Raw genomic sequence first — 14170 nt, 5'->3', positions numbered from 1 at the left:
ATTGTAATTTGGTATAGGAGGGATCAAGAGCTGAGAGTTTTATTTCTGTCGGAGTTAAGTTGGATTAGCTCCAGTGGATTAAATTTAACTCTCCCTACCCACATGGGTTGTAACACAGAATAAAGTATTTGGTAAGGGAACTAATGTTTCTGAACTTGCCAGACGCTATGATAGGTGCTTTCTGTCATCTTAGTTCATCCTCACAATTGCCCTGTAGTGTAAGATTGATGGTTACCGTTTTGTAGATGGAAAAACATATATAAAGAAATGAACTTGGCTGGGTGCGGTGGCCGAAGCCTCTAATCCCAGCACTTTAGTAGGCTGGGGAGGGTGGATCACCTAAGGTCAGGAGTTCGAGACCAGCCTGGCCAACATGGTGAAACCCCGTCCCTACTAAAAAAAAAAATACAAAATTTGACGGGTGTGGTGGTGTGCACCTGTAATCCCAGCCACTCGAAGGCTGAGGCATTACAATTGCTTGAACCCAGGAGGCAGAGGTTGCAGTGAGCTGAGATTGTGCCATTGCACTCCAGCCTAGGCAAAAAGAGTGAAACTCTGTCTCCAAAAAAAAAAAAAAAAAAAAGAGAAAAAGAAATGAATTTCCCACTATTACATAGTGTTTGATACAGGATTTTGTTTTAATTCATAGTTGTCTGACTACAAAACCTGTACTTTTTCCCCATTACAACACAAGGCAATATCCATTTACTCATACCATTTCTTCTTTTTGTTTTTGGTTAGAAATTTGAGACTTCCTATGTCTTTCAGTTAGTGTTTAGTGTTTATAAATTATATACTGTATATTTTAGGATTCTGTAGAAAAGATGGTGGTCCTTTCTAAACAGGTACAAAAGACATCTTGGGGTCACAAAGTTCAGGTTATGTAATGGAAATTGACTACATTGTACTAAAAGGATGGTTGCTAGAAATTATGGGTAGGATATTAAAGGTTTGCTTGGAGAGGCACAGAATTGAACATTATGTGGTTCAGTGATTTTATTTTTATTTATTTATTTTTTGAGACAGAGTCTTGCTCTTTTGCCCAGGTTGGAGTGCAGTGGCATGATCTTGGCTCACTACAACCTCTACCTCCTAAGTTCAAGCGATTCTCATGCCTCAGTTTCCTGAGTAGCTGGATTGCAGGTGCATGCCACCACAGCTGGCTAATTTTTGTATTTTTAGTAGAAACAGTGTTTCACCATGTTGGCCAGGCTGGCCTCAAACTCTTGACCTCAAGTGATTCGCCTGTCTCGGCCTCCCAAAGTGCTGAGATTACAGGCCTGAACCATTGTGCCCAGCTTGTAACTTAGAGTAGCTTCTAGACTCAGACTGCTGGATTTTGTTTTAATCCATATTCTGTGGATTTGAATTCTAGCTTTGATGCTATCTTCTGAAACCTTGGATGATTACATGACTACATTGTACTTTGATTTAATCATCTCACAATGGCGATAATGTTAATACTGACTTTATAAAGTTGTTATGAAGATTAGATGAATTAATATATGTAAAGATATTTAGAACAGAGTATGACATGTATTAACCCTATGTAAGTTTTATTTTTATTTTATAGAATGGGGAGAGGGAAAGTAGCATTGGCAGGAGTACTCCAATATGTGGACATGGCTAATGCAAAGACATAGGCAAAAGCAAGATAATGAACTGTAGCAATTACATTAAGTTGTGGTTAATGTAGAGCAGGAGTAAGCAAACCACAGCCCTTTACTTGTAAATAAAGTTTTATTGGAACCTAGCCATGCCCATATTTTTACATATTATCTATGGCTACTTTCATGCTATAATGCTAGAGTTGACTAGTTGCAACAGACTTTCTGGCCCATGAAGCTGAAAATATTTACTATCTGGTACTTTACAGAAAAAGCTTGCCAACTCTTGATGTTGAGAATATTTACATTTGAAGAATATATGGAACATTTTGACTTCAAATTCTAAAAGTTCTAGAAATACTAAACCTGACTTACCTTTATCCTTCATTATTAGAAGCATTACCAATTTTCTATGTCTAATTGTATCCAGAGCCTGTTATTCTGCTATTACTGTGGAAAGTTCTTTGATAGTGCAGCCTGATTGCTTTTAATCTCTTCGTTCTTTGAAACAGGTGTGGCAGTAGCTCTGTGGACCCAGTTTCTGTGAATAGGCTGAGCTTTGTGAGGAACAGATGCAGGTGAGATCCTAAGTGGTGAAAACCAAAGGGATGGCCAAATACCTGTAGAGATCATCACATTTTTACCTTATCTTAACTGTAGTCGTTCCTTCAGCAGCCCTCACTTTCATCCCTTACCTCCCAGTTACTTTTTTTTCTGGCAATATTTTCCTAAACTTCTAAAACTTCTCTTGAAAATCCTGTTTAAGGAAGTTGCTATGCTATTTTACCTGCTTTCCTCCTACTGCATACCTTTTGGTTACTTTACTTTGGCAAGGGTAAAAATGTGGTGGTCATTTTTGGGTGGGAAAGCTGATTATCCTGTTTTGTAAACTCCTAAGAGCCTAAACTTAAAGGTACTAAGCCAGCATTGCCCTTTGAGTTTTACTGGGTAGATTTTTTTTTTTTCTAATTCCTGTAACTCTTCTAGGAATGGACTTGGCTCTGTAAAGGATGGGGAACCTCACTTCGTGGTGGTCCACTGCACAGGCTACATCAAGGCCTGGCCCCCAGCAGGTAAGAAAGTGAAACAGTAAGTATTTCCCCTTAGTACCGTTGGTTCCTCACAGAGTCCATGAAAGCTAGTATTTATTATATACCTGGTATATGAAATGTACTTTTGTATAAGAGGAAAGAAAATAGGAAAGTAAAATGCACAATCTTTCCCTTCCATTATTGAGCTTTTATTCCAGTTGAGGAGATAGATAGTTCAGGCTGGAAAATGATTCAGTATTGGCTGTGTCACAGAATGTGGTTTTTAAATGCACAAATTTATACTGAACATATGTGTTCTAAGCATTTCTTGCAAAGAAGCATAGACATTGAATACAGTTAATTTGAGAAAGCTTTCTAAACTAGGAGCAAGACTTTGAGGGAAAAGGGGGAAATGCCTTTATTGTAATAACTTATCGAGGATATTCTCTGCAAAGGCTTTAAATCAAGCTTTGAGCAGATTGGCTTTACTACAACTTGAGGTCAAACAAGGAATGTGAGAAAGGTGATTGGGTTGCAGGGATCAACGTTTTAAGTTGGCTTGTCAGAGTTTCCAAATCTTAGCAACTTTATTACTTCCCTGCTGCATGGATATTATTGGAAAGTAGGGGTTTGGGGGAGATAGAAACTAAGAGAAAAGAGAAGCAAGGTGATGTATTTCAGAAAGAGGTTAAACTTTGGACGTGGAAAAACCTGGATATGATTCCTGTCATTGTTATTTATTAGTGGCATTGCCTAGGGTAAGTTGTGTGACCTTTATAAAGCTCAGTTTTCTCATCTGTAATTTGGAGTTAGTACATCCTGTATAGGGGTTTTGTGAGGATTAGATTTAATTTAAGGAAAGCATCCAGCCCAGTGCCTGGCATATGGCAGGTACCCAATAAAAGTAGTTAATGTAATTTTTAAAAAATTCACTGAAGTAGTAATGACATTTGAATTACTTTGTCTATACACTACATAATCTATACATTTAAAGTATGTTATCTTTCATACCTCTGTGTAGCATCAAGGAATACTATTTTTCTGGATAAAAAGAATATAACTATGCAAACAATAGGGGAGAAATGCAGTCTTCTTCCCTTTCTCTGTAAAACATTGGTTTCTCTCTTTTCCAAGGGACATGAATAACTATTGATGGTTGTTATAACTTCATTTTGGGTTGCTTGCTAACTTTAAAAGTCACAGATTAGGCAAAGCATAAATTTTCTGCCTATAACATGGTCATAGAATGGATGTCTTCATATATGCCTTATTTGGCCAGCATAGTTTTTTAGACTACGCTGGGTAGGACTTGTATTTCCAGTTTACTATAATTAACATGGGTAAAATGTAGGAATTAATAGATATGTAAATACTTAAAACAATGACTGGCATATATGGTAAATTTTATATAGTTGTTTATTTTTATTCTTATTTATCATTCTCTATTGCTTTATGCTTAGCCTCTTCATAACTGGATGTATTTTGTTTTGTTTTGCTTTTTGTTTTTTTTTTTTTTTGAGAGGGAGTCTCACTCTGTCTCTCACCCAGACTGGAGTGCAGTGGTGCGATCTCGGTTCTCTGCAGCCTCTACCTCCTGGATTCAAGTGATTCTCTCACCTCAGCCTCCCAAGTAGCTGAGATTACAGGCGCACGCCACCACACCTGGCTAATTTTTGTATTTTTAGTAGAGATCCCCATCTCTGTGTTGGGGAGATCCCCATCTCTGTGTTCACTGTGTTGGTCAGGCTGGTCTCAAGCCCCTGTCCTCAATTGATCTGCCCACCTCGGCTTCCCAAATTGTTGGGATTACAGGCGTGAGCCACAGTGCCTGGCCCATAAATAGGTCTATTTTGAATCTTTACTTGTCTGAGTTTTGAAGGCATTTGAGTTGGAGGTCCCTGTTAAACCTTTTAACCTCACCTTTCTGAAGGTGTTTCCCTCCCAGATGATGACCCAGAGGCTGGCCAGGGAAGCAAGTTTTGCCTAGTGGCCATTGGCAGATTGCAGGCAAGTATGAATTTTCCACATGTATATCCCCTTTCAATTAGAAAAAATCTTCAGGACTCATTCCTGTTAATTTTCTTTTACTTTCTGAATACAAATGAAGAATTCCACAAAACTGTAAAAATTTGAAGGAATATGGCATTTATAGTGACCTTTGCTATTCTTGGACTTAAGTAGAAGTTGAAAAGCATGAGAGGAGGGAGATCTTTTTCCCCTTGTCTTAATTTTAGCTGTACTATGCTTAATTTTCAATTTCCAGTTAATTTCCTTTGCCCCTATACAAAAGAAGAAAGATCCTTTTCATTTTATCATTACCTGACTAACATTAGAAAAGTGAAATTATTTTGATTTTTTTTCATAAGTATAGATAAGTTTCTTGGTTACTTGTACCATATCAACCTGAGTAATGAGCTCAGCCTAGCTAGATGAAAGTATGTGGATTTTGGGTTGAATAAACTTTATTCTTACTTTACTAACTTGGTAAAGTGTGAATGTTTGGTAGTAGAGCTAGACCTTATGCCTTGTCTGATTGTGATTGTCATTTTTTTTCCTTTTTGGATAAAATGTGAAAGTTTAGAAAGTCCTAAAACTGGGAATCTTATGTGTATGCAAAAGACCATGAGGAGATAGGAAATACATCTGTAAAGACTGGTGTCATTTTACCTCATTTTTATCTCTTCACTCTCAGGTAACTAGTTCTCCCAACTGTACAGACATGAGTAATGTTTGTCAACCAACAGAGTTCATCTCCCGACACAACATTGAGGGGATCTTCACTTTTGTGGATCACCGCTGTGTGGCTACTGTTGGCTACCAGCCGCAGGTGAGGAGCTGGAGCTATTATATCACTAATACTTAGGCCTCCATTTTCCTTTGGCTGTGTTGAGATTATGTAATCATGTAGTTCCTAAGATAGCCAAAACGTATCAGCCTCAGCTGAGAAAAAGAGATCATCATATTCTGTTAGTACCTAACATTATTTTCAGCTTCCTATTAAGACTGTCATCTCATGTAGAGAAATATGGCTTGTCAAACCAGGTGGGAGCAGCACGTACAAATATGTATTTATTTTTCGTTATTCATATTAATACAGGTAATGATTCAAAGGTACTCATATTAATTAGTTACACCAGTATAGCCACATTTAGATAATTCATGTAATTACCTAAATGAATAATGACCCATAAAACATGCAGATTTAGCACCAGTTATTATAATTTACTCATGCAACAGACCAGTTAGCCATCTCTGAATTGACTCATCATATAAACTTTTAAAAGTGTTGTGGGGGCCGGGCGCGGTGGCTCAAGCCTGTAATCCCAGCACTTTGGGAGGCCGAGACGGGCGGATCACGAGGTCAGGAGATCGAGACCATCCTGGCTAACACGGTGAAACCCCGTCTCTACTAAAAATACAAAAAAAAAAACTAGCCGGGCGAGGTGGCGGGCGCCTGTAGTCCCAGCTACTCCGGAGGCTGAGGCAGGAGAATGGCGTAAACCCGGGAGGCGGAGCTTGCAGTGAGCTGAGATCTGGCCACTGCACTCCAGCCCGGGCAACAGAGCAAGACTCCGTCTCAAAAAAAAAAAAAAAAAAAAAAAAGTGTTGTGGGAAGGAAGGACTTCTCGCTGTGGCTATGTGAAAGAGGTTGGTGAAAAAGGGATCTTGAAAACAAAGAACAAAGAGAATTTACACTACCTGATTCAACGCTAACTATAAAGCTATTACCAAGACAGTGTGGTGTTGGTGTAAGGATAGCTACATAAATCAATAGATCAGAATAAGGTCTATTCTTAACACTTGTCAACTAATTTTCAGCAAAGGTGCCAAGACAATTCAATGGATAAAATAAATATTTCTAACAAATGGAACAATTGGATATCTGTATGCAAAAAAAAAAAAACCACACCCGAAAATAAAAACACATAGATCTTACCTTATACAATTTACAAAAATCAGCTCAAAGGCCTAAATGTGTAAGAGCTAAACTTACAAATAAACTCCTAGGAGAAAATCTCTGTGATTTTGAGTTAAGCAAAAGATTTCTTACATGACACTAAAAGCATGATTCACAGAAGAAAAAAAATGATAAATTGGATTTAATAGTAATTAAAAGTTTGCCCTCTTTAAAGGATATTATTAAGAAAATGAAAAAAACCAGACATAAATGGAGAGAAAATAGTTACAAATCATATATCTGAAAGAGGATTTATACCAGGAATATATAAATAACTCATTAAGACAAACAGCTGGTAAAAAAGGGCACAAGACTTGACATTTGACCAAAGAATAAATATGCATTTATGCACATGAAAAGATGCTCAACATCTTTTTACCCTTAGGAAAGTGCAAAATAAAATCACAATGAGATACCCACTAGAATGGCTATAATCAAAAAGTATTGTTGAAAATGTGTAGAAGCTGGAAGGAACCCTCATACATTGCTGATAGACTTGTAAAATGGTGTAGCTACTTTGCAAAAGCATTTTGGCAATTTCCTACAAAGTTAAACATACTCTTATCCTATAACCTAGCAATTTCATTCCTAAGTATCTACCTAAGAGAAATGAAAACATGTTCACACATAGATTTGTACATAGTTGTACACAGTTCATATCTGTATTATTCATAATAGCCAAAAAATGGAAACTATTTAAACGTCCATTAACATTTTATAAATGAATACACAACTGTGTTGTATCCATGTTAGAATACTACTGAGCATAAAAAGGAATAAACTACTGATAATGCAACCATGTAGATGAACTTCAAAAATACCATGCTCAGTGAAAGAAGCTAGACCCAAAAGACCACATACTGTGTTGTTTTATTTATGTGAAATTTGTAGAAATAGCTGAACTAGAGAGGCAGAAAGCAGATTTGTGGTTGGCTGGGGAGGGGAGTGGGAACAGAGATTGACTACAGATGGTCCAAGGGAACTTTTTGGGGCAATGAACGTGTTCTAAAACTGGATTGTGGTAATCATTGCACAATTGTATAAATTTAGTAGAAATCATCAAATCATACACTTAGAATGGCTGAATTATGAATATAAATTATACCTCAAACTTATAATCTCATTAAAATAAATGTATAATATTCTGAAAAAGAAAAATGTTTCAGAAACCAGCTCCTTAACAGATTCTGTCTTCTTTTAGTATATTTCATCTTTTGTTTATTGTCTTTTTTTTTTTTTTTTTTTGAGACAGAGTCTCGCTCTGTCACCCAGGCTGGAGTGCAGTGGCCGGATCTCAGCTCACTGCAAGCTCCGCCTCCCGGGTTTACGCCATTCTCCTGCCTCAGCCTCCCGAGTAGTTGGGACTACAGGCGCCCCGCCACCTCGCCCGGCTAGTTTTTTGTATTTTTTTTTTTTTTAGTAGAAACGGGGTTTCACCGTGTTAGCCAGGATGGTCTCGATCTCCTGACCTCGTGATCTGCCCATCTCGGCCTCCCAAAGTGCTGGGATTACAGGCTTGAGCCACCGCGCCCAGCCTGTTTATTGTCTTATTTTTCCCTCCGCACTTAACTATAATCTTAGGATCAAAACAGAAGAAATAAAATCCAGGTCCCCAGCTGATGGACCAGGCCAGTTAGATGACCATAAAAGTATATATCTTGGCTGGGTATGGTGGCTCACACCTGTAATCCCAGCACTTTGGGAGGCCGAGGCAGGTGGATCACTTGAGGTCAGGAGTTCGAGACCAGCCTGACCAACATGGTGAAACCCTGTCTCTACTAAAAAAAAAAAAAAAATACAAAATTAGCCAGGTGTGATAGCACATGCCTGTAATCCCAGCTACTTGGGAGGCTGAGGCAGGAGAATTGCTTGAACCGAGGAGGTGGAGGTTGCAGGGAGCCAAGATCGTGCCATTGTACTCCAGCCTGGGCAACAAGAGCAAAACTCCATCTTAAAAAAAAAAAGTATATATCATACTCTTCTTTCTTCTAGGAACTCTTAGGAAAGAATATTGTGGAATTCTGTCATCCTGAAGACCAGCAGCTTCTAAGAGACAGCTTCCAACAGGTAACTTTTTTCCTGGTTTGGTTCTGAATAAATATTTATCATATTCACTCCATAAATATTGACTACTGATTAACTGAACACTGTGGCAGGCACTACAGTTTTATGTTCTTTAGTACTTAATCTGCATTTTTAAGAAATAGAAAAGGACTAATACTTTGAAATTATGGATAATCCCCAAGGTATTTCTGTTTGGCTTTGGCTATTTACTGTCTTGTATTCAATTAACTGTATCCAAGGAGCTGTCGTTAAGGTATTTAAACTATTGGGCCAAGCATGGTGGCTCATGCACCCAATCTCTGTAGGTGCTATGAAAATAGATGTTCTCATCTGGGCGCCGTGGCTCACACCTATAATCCCAGCACTCTGGGAGGCTGAGGCAGGTGTATCACTTGAGGCCAGGAGTTCAAGACCAGCCCGGCCAACACAGTGAAACCTCATCTCTACTAAAAATACAAAAAATTAGCCCGGTATGGTGGTGCATGCCTGTAATCCCAGGTACTCGGGAGGCTGAGGCACAAGAATCACTTGAACCGGGGAGGCAGAAGTTGCAGTGAGCTGAGATCATACCACTGTACTCCAGCCTGGATGACAGAGCTAGACTCTGTCTCAAAAAAAAAAAAAAGAAAAGAAAAGAAAACGGTATACTTCACTAAGCTTGTAGTAGAAAAATTCATTTTATACAGTTAATTTTTTTTTTAGGAGTCTAGCTCTGTCGTCGGGGTGGAGTGTAGTGTGTGATCTCGGCTCATTGTAACCTCTGCCTCCCGGGTTCAAGTGATTCTCCTGTCTCAGCCTCCCAAGTAGCTGGGATTACAGGCACGCGCTGCCACACCCAGCTAATTTTTGTATTTTTAGTAGAGACGGGGTTTCAACATGTTGGCCAGGATGGTCTCGATCTATTGACCTTGTGAGCCGCCCACCTCAGCCTCCCAAAGTGCTGGGATTACAGGCGTGAGCCATTGCGCCCAGCCTAGACGGTTCTTTTATGGATGAGTGAGAGTTGTAATGAATTACGTAAGCTGACTGTTAATTGTCATTCTCAGGCTTCAGCTCCTGAAAATATCTGGTGAATTTTATAGACATGGCTTTCTATAACGGTTTTTACTTTGTATTAGACAAGTTAATTAACCTCTTTAAGTCTCAGTAGTGTCCTTACTGATACAATGAATATATTAATAGTACCTAAATTCAAATGGTTGTTGGCAAGATTAAATAAGGTAATGAATATAAAACACATGACCCAGTATCTGATACATAGTATTGCAAAATAGGTGGTTGGCTTCTAATACTGTTTTTTTATTTTTTATTTTTTCATTTTTAGGAATATAGAGTTAAAAGATTATTTTCCATGAGACCAGTATGTAAAATAACCTAAAATTGGCTGGACATGGTCACTCACGCCTGTAGTCCCAGCACTTTGGGAGGCTGAGGCAGGTGATCACTTGAAGCCAGGAGTTTGAACCAGCCTGGCCAACATCTTGAAACCCTGTCTCTATTAAAAATACAAAAATTAGCCAGGTATGGTGGCTCATGCCTGTAGTCCCAACTACTTGGGAGGCTGAGGCACGAGAATTGCTTGAACCCAGGAGGCAGAGGTTGCGGTGACCCAAGATTGCCCCACTACACTTCAGCCTGGGTGATAAAGCAAGACTGTCTAAAAATAAAATAAAATAAAAAATAGAATAACTTAAAATTACTTTTAAAAAGCAAAACAAGACTAAAGCCAACTTAATTTTATTTATGGAAGCCTCTGTAGATGGTGTGAAAACAGATGTTATCTGGGCGCCGTGGTTCATGCCTGTAATCCCATCACTTTGGGAGGCCAAGGCAGGCGGATCATTTGAGGTCGGGAGTTTGCGACCAGCCTGGCCAACATGGTGAAAACCCATCTCTACTAAAAATACAAAAATTAGCTGGGTGTGGTGGGGCACACCTGTAGTCCCCAGCTCAGGAGGCTAAGGCAGGAGAATCACTTGAACCCGGGAGGCGGAGGTTGCAGTGAGCCAAGATTGCACCAGTGCACTCCAGCCTGGGCAGTAGAGTGAGACTCCATCTCAAAGAAAAAAGGAAAGAAAAGAAAAAAAAAGAAAACAGATGTTCTCAGATTTCAGGGGAAAAAAATAGGATTGAAGAGCAATATGTAAGCTATATTCAGTGTCATTAAACTTACCAAATTTCTGGTATAGACTTGTAAAGGTAGCTCAGAGTATCTTTAATGGATTTCCCAAGGGAAGTAGGGAAACAGTCTTTTCCTTCCTGGAAATAAGTATTATTCCTTTTTGACTAGAATAGTAATAGGTTGGTGCAAAAGAAATTGTGGTTTTTGCCATTTTTTTTTTAATGGCAAAAATGCAATGACTTTTGCACCAACCTAATAAGAAAGCTTGAGTCTCTGGCCGGGCTCAGTGGCTCAAGCCTATAATCCCAGCACTTTGAGAGGCCAAGGCACACTTTGAGTGATCCGCCTGATCACGAGGTCAGGAAATTGAGACCATCCTGGCCAACATGGTGAAACCCTGTCTCTACTAAAAATACAAAAATTAACTGGGCATGGTGGCACCTGCCTGTAATCTCAGCTACTCGGGAGGCTGAGGCAGGAGAATTGCTTGAACCAGTGAGTCAGAGGTTGTAGTGAGCCGAGATTGCGCCACTGCACTCCAGCCTGGTGACAGAGCGAGGCTCCATCTCAAAAAAAAAAAAAAAGGTTGGGCACAGTGGCTCACACCTGTAATCCCAGCACTTTTGGAAGCCGAGGCGGGCGGATCACGAGGTCAGGAGATCAAGACCATCCTGGCTAACATGGTGAATACACCGTCTCTACTAAAAATACAAAAAATTAGCCAAGCGTGGTGGCACGTGCCTGTAGTCCCTGCCACTTGGGAAACTGAGGCAGGAGAATCGCTTGAACCTGAGAGGTGGTGGTTGCAGTGAGTAGAGATCGCACCACTGCACTCTAGATGAAAGGGAGCATGAGAAATATGCTTCCATATTGAATCACTTAGTTTTTACTCTCATTTTGTTTTAATATTGAAAAATACTGGTGCCTCAAGGACAATGACAAGAGTTTTAGGGTTGTAGAAATGGGAAAATTTTTATTTATTTTTGTAATGAAAGTTTTCTGTGAGTTCCACTGATGGCATGAAAACTTTTTCAGGTGGTGAAATTAAAAGGCCAAGTGCTGTCTGTCATGTTCCGGTTCCGGTCTAAGAACCAAGAATGGCTCTGGATGAGAACCAGCTCCTTTACTTTCCAGAACCCTTACTCAGATGAAATTGAATACATCATCTGTACCAACACCAATGTGAAGTACGTATTATACAGGAGTGTGAAAAAAGTGTTTTACCTCTACTCTAACAACACAAAATACTTCTGATGCCCTATGTGAGGGGTAAACAATCAAGCAATAACACAAAAATTAACCAGGCATGGTGGCATGTGCCTGTAGTCCCAGCTACTCGGAAGGCTGAGACAGTAGAATCGCTTGAACCTGAGAGGTGGAGGTTATAGTGAGCTGGGATCACACCACTGCACTCCAGCCTGGGCTACAGAGTGAGATTCCATTTCAAAAAAAGAAAAAAAAAAATCAAGCAATCAGTTCTGCAGTGGACACCAGCTGGGTGTCCTTCCATTCAATTCAGTTCACTATCTACTTGGAGATAGCATCAGATCCCCCAATTTGTGGATGCAGTACCACAAGACTGCTCCCACTTCCTATGCCAGTTGCAAGCCCCAGGTTGTTTTACTTGTGCATCTGACTGGCCAGCTGTCTCCCATGACCCCCTACTTGGGTTCAGTCAATTTGCTTGAATGGCTCAGGGAACATTTTACCTATGTTTACCAGTTTATTATAGAAGATATTACAAAGGATACTAGTGAACATCAGATGAAGAGATAGATAGGGCAAGGTAAGGAGGAAGGAGCGCAGAGCTTTCAAACTCTTTCTGGGTGGACTACCCTCCAGGGATCTCTATGTGTTTACCTATTAAGAAGCTCCTCAAACCCAGTCCTTTTGGGTTTTAATGGAAATTTCATTATGTAGGCATGAGTGATTAAATCATTGGCCATTGGTGATCAACTTAACCTTAGGTCCCACTCCCCTCCATGAGGTTGCAGGTTAGGGCTAAAAGTCCCAACCCTCTAATTTTGCCTTGATCTTTCCAGGGACGAGCCCCCATCTTGAAGCTACCTAGGGGTTGCCAGCCCTCAGTCAACTCATTAGCAGACAAAAAGACACTTATCACACTGAAGATTCCAAAGATTTTGATTGGTAAAAATCCAGGTCCACTTATACATGGATTTTTTTCAGTAAATGTTTTGGAAAATTCTTTTGATATTTGTGACAATTTGAAAAACGTGAAAATAAGCTACATAGCCTAGATGTATTGAAAAAATTAGAAAAAGTTAGGCATGTCATGCGTGAATATATTAAATACATATAAATTCTAGTCTATTTTATCATTTACTACCATACAACATATACAAATCTTTTATAAAAAGTAAAAATGCCGGCCAGGTGCAGTGGCTCACACTTGTAATCCCATCACTTTATCACTTTGGGAGACCGAGTTGAGCAGATCACTTGAGGTCAGGAGTTCGAGACCAACCTGGCCAACGTGGTGAAACCCTGTCTCTACTAAAAAAAAAAAGAAAATACAGAAATTAGCTGGGCATGGTGGCATGTGCCTATAGTCCCAGCTACTTGGGAGGTTAAGGTATAAGAATCACTTGAACCTGGGAGGTGCAGGTTGCAGTGAGCTGAGATCGTGCCAGTGCACTCCAGCCTGGGTGACAGACTCCATCTCCAAAAAAAAAAAAAAGTAAAAATGCATCACAACGTATACATATACACCATTTGTATAATGGCACCATTTGTAGTTGAGAGAAATGTAAACAAATTTAAAGATGCAGTTTTAAATCATAACTGTGTAAAGTTAACGGTAGTATATACTGTATTATTGTAATAATTTTGTAGCCACCCCCTATTGCTCCATTGTTGCCAGTTTGCTTAAAATTCTTTGTGATGCTAATCATCCCTTCATGAGCAATTCACTCCCGTAAATTGCATATTGCAGTAAAAAGTGAAATCTCATGGTTCTTGCATATTTTTCGTCGTGTTTAGTGCAATACTGAAACCTTGAATAACATTTGGGAACAGTATGAAGTGCCACTAGTGATGCTGGAAGTCTTCCCAAGAAGCAGGGAAAAGTCATGACATTATAAGAAAAAGGTGAACTGCTTGATACGTACTGTAGAATGAAGTCTGCAGCAGTGGTTGCTTGCCACTTCATATAGATGACTCATCTTGTAAGTCATCTTGTAAGATGATATAAACTTATGATAACGATAAATACAGTACAGTGCTGTAAATGTATTTTCTCTTCCTTACGATTTTCTTAATAACATTTTCTCTTTAACTTTGTTGTAAGAATACAGTACATAATACATACAACATACAAAACGTGTTAATCAACTGTTTATGTTATTGGTAAGGCTTCTGGCCAACAGTA

General features: G+C 39.3%; 1 protein-coding gene across 1 annotated transcript in view; it reads left to right on the top strand.

Moving 5' to 3' along the window:
- Positions 1–14170, top strand: part of ARNT (aryl hydrocarbon receptor nuclear translocator) — a 30823-nt gene that overhangs the window by 5393 nt on the left and 11260 nt on the right. The window contains exons 4-9 of the mRNA XM_031936003.1: positions 2120–2185; positions 2595–2680; positions 4569–4645; positions 5331–5465; positions 8589–8663; positions 11818–11969. Coding sequence (XP_031791863.1) covers positions 2120–2185; positions 2595–2680; positions 4569–4645; positions 5331–5465; positions 8589–8663; positions 11818–11969 — 591 coding nt within the window. The remainder of the gene's footprint in view (positions 1–2119; positions 2186–2594; positions 2681–4568; positions 4646–5330; positions 5466–8588; positions 8664–11817; positions 11970–14170) is intronic.

This window comes from Piliocolobus tephrosceles, chromosome 1, assembly GCF_002776525.5.
Source record: "Piliocolobus tephrosceles isolate RC106 chromosome 1, ASM277652v3, whole genome shotgun sequence".
NCBI classification, from domain to species: Eukaryota; Metazoa; Chordata; class Mammalia; order Primates; family Cercopithecidae; genus Piliocolobus; species Piliocolobus tephrosceles.
The sequence above is the reverse complement of the archived record's forward strand: the minus strand, read 5'-3'. Positions and strand labels throughout refer to the sequence as shown.